An 11,722-nucleotide genomic window follows, 5' to 3' on the forward strand; every position below is an offset into this window, starting at 1 on the left:
GAAGTGAAGTTTGCTTGAGAAAATAAAAAAAGATGAGAGATCAGACAAAGAAGTATATACAAAAATTTAGTCAAGCTAAGAGTTGCCCCTCCTGTAAGCTAGCGGGATCGGAGTGGATTTCAGCCAATGAGACCCCACAACCATTATCGACGTGACTCGCTAAAATGAATATCCCGCATTGAAAAAATGGTGCGGGGGAACAATGGTTAAACCACGGGACAATATATGATATTTTGGTTCGAATGAAGATGAATTCAAAGGCCAATTTTGCTGTTGATGGAAGAGTCGTAAGGAGATTCCGTGTATGATATCTGAGTATGCTCTTGAATATGGGAACTTTACAATCATCAAATTTACGAAGCGGTGGTCATTACAAAACTGCCTGGGGGTGCTTGCTTGCTCTTATTGTCAAAGACTGAAGGCACGAAAATTTGAAGTCTCCTGTGAAAGGGGCTCGCTTGGAGTATCGAAAAGGAAATTTACACGGTGATTTGCTCATTGCGTGAGGTTCATTCATAGTTTTTCTTGAGTTTATTTGATCTCGCGAGCGAGGTATTACCAGGACTAGTTCTCCATTGGTGAGAGCAAGTAGTTTTTAATACATCTCCCTTGTCAAAATTATCAGTAAGAGACTCCAAACGTCTCTTTTTCGCCTCCATTTGCGCCTTTTTCTCCCGTTTTGGTTCATCCTTGGTGTTTGCCATACCTGAATCTTCAATGACAAACGTTGCTGTAAGTTTCTTCCTCGCACTCTCTGGACGCGAGGACAGGGGTTCTACAGTAGAACCGAGCGTCGCAGGCCGAGACTGCGAGGTATCCTTACTCGGACTTGATGACGCCTTCCCCGATGGGAGCATGTGAAGCGGTGAAGCTCTAGTATTAGTAGTAGTCTCGGGGCCCGAATCTGGATGCTATTTTACTCGTTGACGTAGTGGCATAGGCTGATCCACGAGCTCAATTGCTGTCTGTTTCTTTAATGTTTTTAGTTCCTGTGATCCTATGAAGGTTGATGGAAACAAACTCTTGTGCTTTTTCTTCTTATCTCCAGAATCCTTGTGCTTCTTTTTCGATGAGCGATCCACACTTTCTTCAGAGTCTTTGTGGCTCTTCTTCGATTTATCGGATTTTGACTTTTTCACCGGTGGTGCATCTTCCATCTCCACATCTGATGCTTCGTCTTCCGACATTGCGATTTTTTGGAATTTGGGAGCACGTTCTTCTGACTCGCTTTCATCTTCGTCAGATCCAATGATACCAGGTGCGCTCGCAAAGCCAATTGGCTGGTATCGCGCCTTTAAACCCTTAGGTTGTTGACGAACAGGTCGCTTCGCGGGCACTGTGGCTTGGCTGGAGTTCTCCTTAGAAAGGTTAACGACTTGTTGCATATGATATATCTGATCCACGGTTTTTTTCTCTGTAATTGTATGTCAGTATACTGAAGCGCATTAGTAGGCAGGGGAGGTTACCAATGGAGTAACCATCTTTAGAATTGCTTGGTAACAAGATCTTTGTATACGTCTTGTCATCAAGCGGATCGTGAACAAAACCATAATCGTTGCCATTCTGCGAAAATACTGCTTTGCCTAATTTTGCATCTCGCAGCGACATCTCCGTTACAGAAGCGATGGGTACCGACGCAGGTGCTGTGATGTACCAAATTTCTTTTCCCTCCAAATTAGACTTGCTGAACAATTGTGGTGCTTTACTTGAATTCTTCGAAGAAGACTTTTCGAATCCGGGAGGGGGCTTGAAGGGCGCAACTTTCATCGATACTGTTTTGGCATCTTTTCTGATATGATATTAGCAAACAAACCTAGAGTCTGTCAAGCTTGGTGAAACTTACTTGGACGATGATGGCACAACAGACTTCTTTGCATTTGCACTTGCTTCGTCTTCTGACTTCTTCTCATCGCTCCCACTTTCACTTTCACTTTCTTCGGAGCTTTCAGCCTCGGAACTGTCGCTGCTCTCTGCGGCCTTGCTATTCGATTTGGACTTGGATTTGGATGTAGATTCCACAGCGGGATTCGATGGCAGAGAATCGTTGTCGCTATCTGATTCCGATTTGTTTCCTTTTGGCTCGTCATTTTCATTGTCGCTTTCTCCAACAAACTCTGAGCTCTTGAAATCTTGCGGTGATTTGACAATTGGAGTTTTGGTTGCAGTTTTGGCAGAGGATTTCGAGGAGGATTTTGAAGAATCTGCCTTTTTCTTTCGCTCACTAAGAGTAACTTTGGAAGGCCCCATGATGAATGGTATATTATTGTTTTAGGAGAAATTGATGGAGGATTGATTCAATGGTAGTTGTAAATAAATAGAAAATCGCATCGAAACTTTTTTTTTGGCAAGGCTCGGCCTTGCTCGGGAAAACATCGGATCTAAGTTTTTTGATGCCCCGAGCTGCTATCAGAACTCTCCTCTCGATTTCGTAATTATATAAGAACTTATGTTATTCATATAAACTATTCAGATAATGTCAAGCAAAAGAAGGAAGCTAGATTCTCCTATAAAACCCCGTATGTTCATTTTATCACAAATATAAATATAAGTTCACTAAATTCAATATAGAGCTCAGTGCTGTGAGTGCTTTTGCAGCTAGAAAGGCACATGCTGCTGCCCAGAGCACTAGCAGTTCACCGAAAGAGACCTCATCTTCTCAAAAGCATACTGAGAGAAACTCTCAGCAGGTGACAAATGATGTTCCCTCCAGAAATTCTACCCGTGGAAACCCGATTCCGGTTAAAAATGATCTCCCTTCTATAAACCCAGGCTTCATTGTCGAGGGAAATGGGCGAGGAGAAGAGTTAGAAAACAATATCTTGAGGTGTGTTCTTTACTCCTACTGGGTTATGCTATTAATCCTCCAAATATTGATTCAAACCAGTTCTGATTCACGTGAGCAGTCACCTGAAGTGATTTCAAACAGACCGTCGATGGTCTTGTCTACTTTCAAACCTAGCGACAATAATACCAAGGTGCTCAAAGGCAGAATCCTAGTGTTGAAGCTTGCACCTGGTGAGGTCAGTGGTGTTATGTCCGTTGACTACCAAATCTAACACCTTATAGAGATTGGTCTTTTTGGGGCAATGTAATCTTGAAGTTGTCGAAGGACAAATTACGATCTTAGGGTCTATACTAAGAGCTTCGAAGACTAAATATCCAGTATATGCAGCGACTGCATACTCATTACCAGTGATAAGATGTCCAGATGGGGAACTAAACCACGCAGTTCTCCGTCTTCATCAATCTGATTGTGGAATAAGATCGTTAGAATCTCTCTCCCCGCTGTTTGGAAAGTTATGGAACGAGGATGCCCGAGCCTTCAAATCAGCGCATAGTCATCTTGCGGCAAAGCTTGAAAAAAGCACATTTCAGATTTTACACAAATCCTATCTGCAACCAGTCATCTCACCACCGGAATGGAACAAGACCTTATCAAAATTGTCCAGCTCCACCCAAACTACCAAGCGAATTATGCTCTGCGGCCCCAAGTCATCCGGAAAGTCGACTTTTGCGAAATTGCTTGTAAATCGACTTTTGTCTGCAAGTCAGAATGAGAACAGCTCAAGTCCAAGAAAGGGTCCTGGTGTTGCGCTACTTGATCTTGATCCAGGGCAGCCGGAATATTCTCATCCTGGTCAAGTATCCCTCATTCATATTAAGGAACCAAATTTTGGTCCTTCAATTACCCATCCTATACCGGGAATTAGCAGTCGTATCGTTCGTGCGCATGCTTTAGGCGCAGTATCACCATCTATGGACCCAAGTCTCTACATGTCATGTGCACTCGATCTATTTGCACATTACCGCAATCTAGCCTCTCTCCATTTCAATTGTCCCCTAGTCATCAATACTCCCGGCTGGGTCTTGGGAACAGGGCTCGAAATTCTCGTAGACTTAATAGCCAAAGTGCACCCATCAGAAGTCATATATATGTCTAAAGCAGGTCCTGCCGAAGTGGTCGAGAGTCTCCAAGATGCAGCCAAAACAACCCCTCTCATTACTCTCCCTTCACAAGCTACTGATTTCATGACACGCACTTCGGCTCATCTGAGAACTATGCAGTCAATGTCATATTTCCATCTAGATCCAACAAACAAGAAGGAATTAGCATGGAGCGGGACCCCATTATCATCCATTCCTCCTTGGGAAATTAAGTACTCCGGCGAAAATGCCGGTATTCTAGGTGTCCTATGCTACGGCGAACAACCGCCATCAGATCTCCTCTCTGAAACTATCAATGGCTCTGTAGTCTCGATAGTCGTTATCGAAGACCCAGCTGCAATACCAGGATACACTTCCATCCAACAAGACAAATCCGAAGCCTCAGATCCCAACACCCTTCACGAGTTTAATTCCCCATTAACCCTCGACCTCATCAAGAAACCCCTCATCCTTCCAACTCCTCATGAAAACCTCCCATATTTCAACCCCCTTAATGCGATAACTCTCGATCCAGAACTTTCCCACACTATCGGATCAGCTCTCGTTCGTGGAATTGATACTAAACGCCAGCGCTTGCAAATCCTTACACCGGTCCCACAAGACGTATTCGAGGAAATCAACCAAGAGGGAAAGCAAATCGTGCTAGTAAGCGGAAAGCTAGATACCCCCGGTTGGGCATACACAGAGGAACTAGTAAGAAGGACATGGATGGAGAAAGAAAAGCGAAGAAAAGAATCAGGCGAAGAGGAAGAAATAGCAGCATACGAGACCGAGGAGGATGCCGATGAAGATGAAGATAACGAAGATAGTAATGCCGAAGCAGAAATAGATGTCGGAATTGGAATTGGAATCGCAATCGAGACCCCGGATGTAGTATCCCTCGATACGGATGCACCGCATCGCGCATTCCGCCATATTCCATGGGTGGAAAAACTCACGGGTTCGCAGGGAAGAGGGGTAGGCGCCAGAGTTTGGCGCGTGAGGAGAGATTTGGGGAAGATGGGTGATGCGTAGGGGATGGAGTGGATGAGATTTAAGTAATGTAATACAATTCTTGTATTGGAAAGTTGAGATGTACGTACGTAAGTATATGTGTATCTATATGTGATAGAAACTCGTGATAGTATATTGAGTATTTATATACACACTTTCATATCTCTATGTCTCCATCTCTCTTTCTCTCCCTCTCCCTCTCCCCCCCTCCACGAATACTTACAAACTAACAAACTTAAACCCCAAACTCAAATGGCAGCCCCTCCCACCCCTCTCCAAATTACCAAATCATCTGTTATCATTCGTTATCAATCCCTTACCTCCATCACCTCCCACCATTTTCCATTTTAATCTCAGGACTAAATAAACAATATTCATCTATTCAGCTATTCACCCAGGTAGATAAAGTACACATAGTACACATAGCACATATGGCAAATATAGTACACAAACTGATCAGATATGCTTCTCCCACCAAGCCCTCTTCCCCTTTTACTTTCTCTTTTCTTTACTTCCCATTCTTTCCCTGTTCTTTTCCTCCACGTCTTCAAAAGCAAATCCAAAAGCAAATCCAATACCAGTACTAATGTCCACCTAGTCACTACCTACTACCTAGGTACCTGCAAAACCTCAATCACATCACATCACCACACTCAAGCATGTAAGAATCTCTTCTATATCACTCCATTTCACTTCATTCCATTTATTCCATACACAATATATGCATACAATACTACTTAATACCATTTAATACAACACAACACGATGAATCTCTACGCCGTCCATCCATGTGTTCACCCACCCCCCAGCCAGCCATCCATTTCTCATTCAAGCTCGACCATACCAGACCATGCAACACCAAACTGTATCAAAATCTCTAAAAAACACATTCGTCTGTAGATCATAACTTATCGATCTCTCCCAAAACGCGCCAGAAACACCATACATCTATGCTATGCCATGCCATGCCATGCATCCAAACCTCTATTCCATGCATTCAGAAGCATAATATAATATAAGTAAAGAACAATCATCAAGTAGTTGTTTATTTCCCATCTCTCATTGTTCTCAAGTTCCTCAACTGCAATCCCTCAAACCACATCTAGAAATATTGCAACTCTCCATTCCCACCATTCTTCCCCCCATTACTCTTCTGCAACTGCGCCTGATACTGTTGAAACTGCGCTTGCACAAGTTGCTGCGGCGTTTGATAATTTTTCTGCAATGGAGGGAAATCTTCATATGCAACTGCCGGATTATAAACTGGCGGCGTATTATTTGATGTTCGTTCACTGACATCATCCAAACTCCTATAACCGTATCCTCGTCCCTTTCCCTTACCGCCACCTCCTCCACCATTACCATTGCCTCCGCGATTATTACGTCCATAGCCTCCACGTTGATTTCCATTTCCCCTATGATTGCCTCTTCCTCCACGTCCACCACCATAGTTATTTTCTTGACCTCCTCTCTTGTTTGATGGTCCTTGATAATTTCCACCATATGATCCATTTGTTGGTTTAGCCTCAGGGGAATGCTTGCGCTTGAATGATTTATTGGGGAACAAACTCTCGTACTCGTTTTCAGAAAGATCTTCCTTTTCTATCCTCAAAAGAACCTTTTCACCCACAGTACTTTCAAAGACGAATGCCTTCTCTGGTGGAACAGGTTGCCAATTTTGTATCTTACCTGCATCAATTGGTCGAGCTCCTTTGCGCAATGCGAGAACGACTACAGGAATGGGGTTTTCGGTATAAAATTTCTTGGACTCTGGAACAGGTCTGACACGAGCGGCCCAAATCTTGTTTTCAAAGACTGCTGTTCCTGTTACTTCCCAGGTGGTCTTACTTCCCATTCCTCCAACTTTTTGGAGGATACTTTCTGGACATGGGCGTGGAGTAATAAGAACATTATTGGCTAGAAATTTGGCTTCTGTATCTGGCATGTTCGATGGAAGCTGAGCTAAAGTAAGCAGCTTCTGAGTGTCAGTATTATTGATCAAATATCCAGTATAGAAAACAGTCTTCTTAATCTGAAGTCTCTCGCCGTAATTTCTTGCTTCAATGGCAGCATTGTGATCGTTGATCAAACGCTGTACCTCAGCAGCTTCAACAACAGGATCAAGCAATGTGGCTCCATCTGCAACTTGAACTACTTCGGCAACGATAGTAGAGCGAGATGGAATACCACTAGAGCCATTTTGACGTTTGTTGTAATCGGTAAAGAAATCTCTGAATGCCTTGACATGTCTGACTCTATCCTCATAGATTCTGATTTCCTCAGCACCTTTATATGTCTCCATTAAACTTTCCAAGAAACATTGCTTGAAGTTCATCGTACTACTGAACCTCTCATTTCTAGGACCTGCTGCTGGTTTTAGGACGATCATATCCGTATCGAGACCCCTACTGACAAGCATTTTTTTCAATAATTCTGAAAATCCAGCCTCGGAACGACCAGTTAAGAGAATAGAAAGAACATCTTTTTGTTGCATACTCAACTGAATGAGTTCAACGATTCGCTCATTCCACCAACCTTTCCAAGCGCGTGGTTCTTCTTTCTCTACACCTTCACCTGTAGCTGCAAGAATTCTTGAATCGTGCCACCAACCACCCGTTGCAAATGTATCTTGAGTTTGTAGAAATCCTATGGTCGGTCCGTTCCATAATTTCGGATTGGGAAGAGGGCTGTTAAAAACTGTGGAGGTATGTTAGCAGATTATATGTATAGATAGGAGAACAAGGCTTCAAAATGATGGTAAACTTTGCCCCTCTCGGAATATCATTCAACTTACGGGTATTATCAAAATCATAAACATGAAGTGCCTTGATCTTATCCACCGCTACAAATAATTAGCAATTCATCCATCCTCAGTCCAAAATCTCTCCCGATCCAAGACTTCTTACCAGGCAACTGTTTATCTGCAACAGACCAACGATTCAAAGCCGTGGTTGTATATTGATTGAAGTTCGATCCCCCATTTGGAGTTTGCGCCATGATGAGGCGTGAGTCACAGTAACGTGAGAAGTTCTTGACAAGACACCAGTGATTTCAAGAGTTCTTGGTATAATGTGTAGTTTCTGGGCTCAATTGTCGTTGTTTTGCAAATGCGATTGATAGGTACCTGGGCTCTTGACGTTGCCAGAATTTCTATCTGGTGTTGCTTTCCTCGAATCTCGAAATGCTTTGACCAGCCGTGGCGCTAAGCGTCTTAGAGTTTAGCGTAACAGTAGCACTACGGTTCTCGACTCTTATCCGCTTCACATAGTGAATGTTTTCTGTATACTGGACGTGATACTGAAAGAACCTAGTACAACAATCTACAATAGCCTTTATAATTCCAACAATGAAGAATATTGCAGGTGGTTTTCTCAAGATAGTTAAACAAACCATTCATTTAAGCTGTCACGTTAAACCCAACTCAAGCGCATCAAGAGTAGGTATAAAAGCCTTCTCAGACACTTCTTCCTCAATCGAAGTATGCGTCGCCCAGCCAGCACGGGATAATGAAGCAAATAAAGGTGTTGTTGAGGTTTTGAGTCATGTATGGATTTATTTTAGTTACTGGTTCTATTTTTGCTACTACATTTTAAACAATACTATTATTGAATGATTTCCTAACAGTACCTATGCAGATATTGAAATGTCCAAAGACTGACCTAGAGGTTATTCGTGGGAGAACATCGAAGGATAAGATTGTTGCGTACAGAGGTATAGAGAACTTGCTGGCGAACGATTCTGTAGCTGAAATGACACTTGAAGGAGTTAGACAACGTTTGCGAATAGCAAGTAGAAATGAGAAGACTTGATAGGTTAGGGGTAGTTGGAGTTTTGCGACCACTAAACTTCTAATGCACCATTCTTCCACACAACATTCATTGAGATCCGGCAAGCCTTGGTAGAGCTCTCCCCAGATATTCATTCCAAAGATTCGTCTCAGTCAGTCTTACCAAGGTAAAGAATTCTACTCTTAGTGCCCCTCACATCTTCGCTAGTCATTAGTCGAGATATGCCGATCATCCGTCTACAAACTTTTTTGGCAGCGTGCTGCGGATTTGGGGGAATAATAGCAAAGCGCGCAGACCGATCGATAGCAAGATCAGCTCCAGCTCTGTACGCCGGCACAAGTCTTATAATACTCCCCTGCTGGACCCTGTTGAACCCTTCAAGTCGATCTGTCGTATCATGTCCGTCATCCCGTAGGCGAAGGAAGAATACATTATTAAAGAAGTGATCACCGTGTCACCTGGTGAGAAAGCTCCTATGTTATATAGACTCGGGTCTTGGTCATTTGAACCGATACGCCAAAGTATGAGTAGCTGGCGGCGGTCAAGATGACAATGTAAAGAAAGTAAAATGTTTACCATCGAGGGCAATAACATCTAATTCCATTAAAGATCACATTGAGTGCGAGAGTAATTTGAGCTTAGAAAATCCCCAAAGGAATTCAAAAAAAAAATACTGAACATGATACAGGAAGGCATTCAGAATATGGCTGATTTCGTGAGGCTGTTGAAGGAATGATGTAGGATTCGACTAGATAATCGAAAGGAATGAACCGACACACGTGATAACGGTCGACCTCCAAAGGTAGATAGAAATTGGAGGGTGTAGACACAGTTCAACGCAGTCATATTTTAGATACTTGGCATCTTCTGTGGCGCACAACACATGTAATTATCGCTGAACAAAAACAAGAGCGAAAATTCCACTAAAGCGGAAAGACTAGGATTTCGCGCTGAGTCTGTACCCTCCACACTCCCATTCATCAACCAAGGATGGGGTATTGAGTATACGATGTATGCATACTTGTTAAACTTTGGAAAGGATCATCACTTGATGTTATTTGAGTACAAGTAGGATTCTGGTCAAAATGTACTCGTATTGGCTCGAAGGTTCCTCAATCGCTCCCGTGAACCCGCATAGATTATATTCCGAGAATCAAAAGAAAGAAGAAGATGCCGAGAAACCCAAGTCAACACCCCTTTCATCAGCGGCGTGCATCCATGTTTGAACGGTAGGGAAAGTTCTGCGGATCAAGAAAAGTGTGTACACAGTGTAGTACAACCTCCAGGTAGTCGTACTTTACTGCGTAACAGTAACATCAACCGCCAAGACATAGAAGTTCATGGGGGTCCCGTAAGCAAGCCACAAAGCATGACAAGATGATTCTGCTTTTTTCGATCAGTGGATCCCTCTCATGCGTCAGTAGTTAGACATGCGCGCCGGTTAAGTATGGAGACACCACAGAAGATCCTTTCTTTTTTGTTCCTTTTGGATAAATCCGATAAGATTTTACAGAGGTAAGGTGGAGGGGTGGATGGGATGTCAGTGGATATCCCGAGATAAAAGTCTTTTTGAGAAGCCGACATCCGATTATTTTGATGTACGAAGTAGTAGTGGAGACTTTAGATATTTTAAACGCCTTGTTTAAATAAATGACATAAAATATTGTAAGAGATCTCGAGACGGAATTAAACTTTACTCATGTGAACGATTATATAGCAGATGAATTAAGCTCGTATTAAGATATGTTCATCTCGTTTATATCGTCTAATAGCGTCTAAGGTACATAGAACATCGTGGTGGTTGAGTAGTTGGTAGCTACGTATATCTAAGTAGGTAGTGAGTAGGTAGTATGATACTTATGATTCCCGTGATTCTCATGTTGGCCGATAAGTAGTATGATTCTCACGTTAGCTCATTCGTATTACATACGGAGTAGCTGTGTGTTTATATAGATATACGCTCGTTTCTATACTCCGTATGCGATCCTCAACGCGTCTTCCTCTTTCTCAATCCTCGGCAACGCCAAAACACCTCAAGGGAAAAGTATACACGCAACTGTGCAGTGTGTGCGAGTATGTTTCGTATGCATAAAGGGTCACTGGTCACTGATGGCATGTGACCGCAGCCCCTCGGCTGTAGCTAGCACTGCGTCATTCCCAGCTCTTTGGCACACAGCTCGTAGCTGAAAAGTGGAAACTCTTCTTCTTTGACCGATAAATCAGAGAACAAACGGGACCAAGAGGGGAAGAACTCAAAACGTCTGGTCAATTCCCACTGCTATTGTACTTTGTTTAAGTTATGAGCCCATATTGAAAAGAGATAAAGGGGAAGGATGTTGTCATCTATAGCGTTTACCAAAAGGTCTATTGTTCATGCGGATGAGATTGGTTCGAAGCATGAAAGAAAGAAGCTCCGGGATTAACATATGAAGTTCTTTCAAATAAATAATATCCTTCGTCTTTGATTGGGTTAAAAAGAATTTCTATCAGAAAATCGAAATGTGGTGATAAATTACAATGCTTGAATGAGTGACGATCAATTGCCACAACACAACATCTTACCTGCACATGCTCGGTTCGAGGAACACTAAGTAACATGGTTCATGACAAGAAGAGCACTTAGAGAAGAAGGAGGAGTGTATTTATAAAGAATACTCGAGTGTTCCTCCCTAGATACCGACTTCGTACTTACTCCGTACACCTACATCCTACCTAGTACTTGGTTTGTGGCTCAAAGGTGCAAAGGTGGCATGTGCTTTTCTCTCGGTACGAGCCCCTTCATCAAAGCTTTTATGATTCAATACTTGCTGGTCCTGGTACATCACATCGTCGAAGACTTTTCAACATTTAACAACACATCAAGTGGAGAGATACGGAGTATTTGGTCGGCAATTAGATCGATCAATGAGGGAGAGAGCCCTCCTACACGACCGCACCCTTTTCTCTTCAAGTCTTGACTCCAAATGGTTTTTTTCTCTTTCGATTGCACATATACA

At 42.8% G+C, this 11,722-nt stretch overlaps 5 protein-coding genes across 5 annotated transcripts; 2 read left to right on the forward strand and 3 right to left on the reverse strand.

Annotated features, from left to right (window-relative positions):
* Positions 1 to 509: 509 nt before the first annotated feature.
* Positions 510 to 857, reverse strand: EAE97_009530 (uncharacterized protein; the record flags this gene model as incomplete). Its single annotated transcript, XM_038880045.1, has 1 exon — positions 510 to 857. The coding sequence occupies one exon, from the start codon at positions 855 to 857 to the stop codon at positions 510 to 512; it is 348 nt and encodes a 115-aa protein (XP_038729156.1).
* A 97-nt stretch (positions 858 to 954) lies between these two features.
* Positions 955 to 2,247, reverse strand: EAE97_009531 (uncharacterized protein; the record flags this gene model as incomplete). Its single annotated transcript, XM_038880046.1, has 4 exons — positions 955 to 971; positions 1,022 to 1,414; positions 1,467 to 1,789; positions 1,844 to 2,247. The coding sequence occupies 4 exons, from the start codon at positions 2,245 to 2,247 to the stop codon at positions 955 to 957; spliced, it is 1,137 nt and encodes a 378-aa protein (XP_038729157.1).
* A 226-nt stretch (positions 2,248 to 2,473) lies between these two features.
* Positions 2,474 to 4,959, forward strand: EAE97_009532 (uncharacterized protein; the record flags this gene model as incomplete). The annotated part of the gene is made up of 4 exons (XM_038880047.1): positions 2,474 to 2,516; positions 2,569 to 2,824; positions 2,885 to 3,020; positions 3,067 to 4,959. The coding sequence occupies 4 exons, from the start codon at positions 2,474 to 2,476 to the stop codon at positions 4,957 to 4,959; spliced, it is 2,328 nt and encodes a 775-aa protein (XP_038729158.1).
* Positions 4,960 to 6,040: 1,081 nt separating this feature from the next.
* Positions 6,041 to 7,935, reverse strand: EAE97_009533 (uncharacterized protein; the record flags this gene model as incomplete). Its single annotated transcript, XM_038880048.1, has 3 exons — positions 6,041 to 7,635; positions 7,733 to 7,780; positions 7,845 to 7,935. 3 exons carry the CDS (start codon positions 7,933 to 7,935, stop codon positions 6,041 to 6,043), a joined length of 1,734 nt encoding a protein of 577 aa, XP_038729159.1.
* Positions 7,936 to 8,284: 349 nt separating this feature from the next.
* EAE97_009534 (uncharacterized protein) lies at positions 8,285 to 8,747 on the forward strand (the record flags this gene model as incomplete). The annotated part of the gene is made up of 2 exons (XM_038880049.1): positions 8,285 to 8,482; positions 8,574 to 8,747. The coding sequence occupies 2 exons, from the start codon at positions 8,285 to 8,287 to the stop codon at positions 8,745 to 8,747; spliced, it is 372 nt and encodes a 123-aa protein (XP_038729160.1).
* Positions 8,748 to 11,722: the final 2,975 nt, after the last annotated feature.

The sequence above is a fragment of the Botrytis byssoidea genome, assembly GCF_014898295.1.
Source record: "Botrytis byssoidea strain MUCL 94 chromosome Unknown BBYS_022, whole genome shotgun sequence".
Lineage (NCBI taxonomy): Eukaryota > Fungi > Ascomycota > Leotiomycetes > Helotiales > Sclerotiniaceae > Botrytis > Botrytis byssoidea.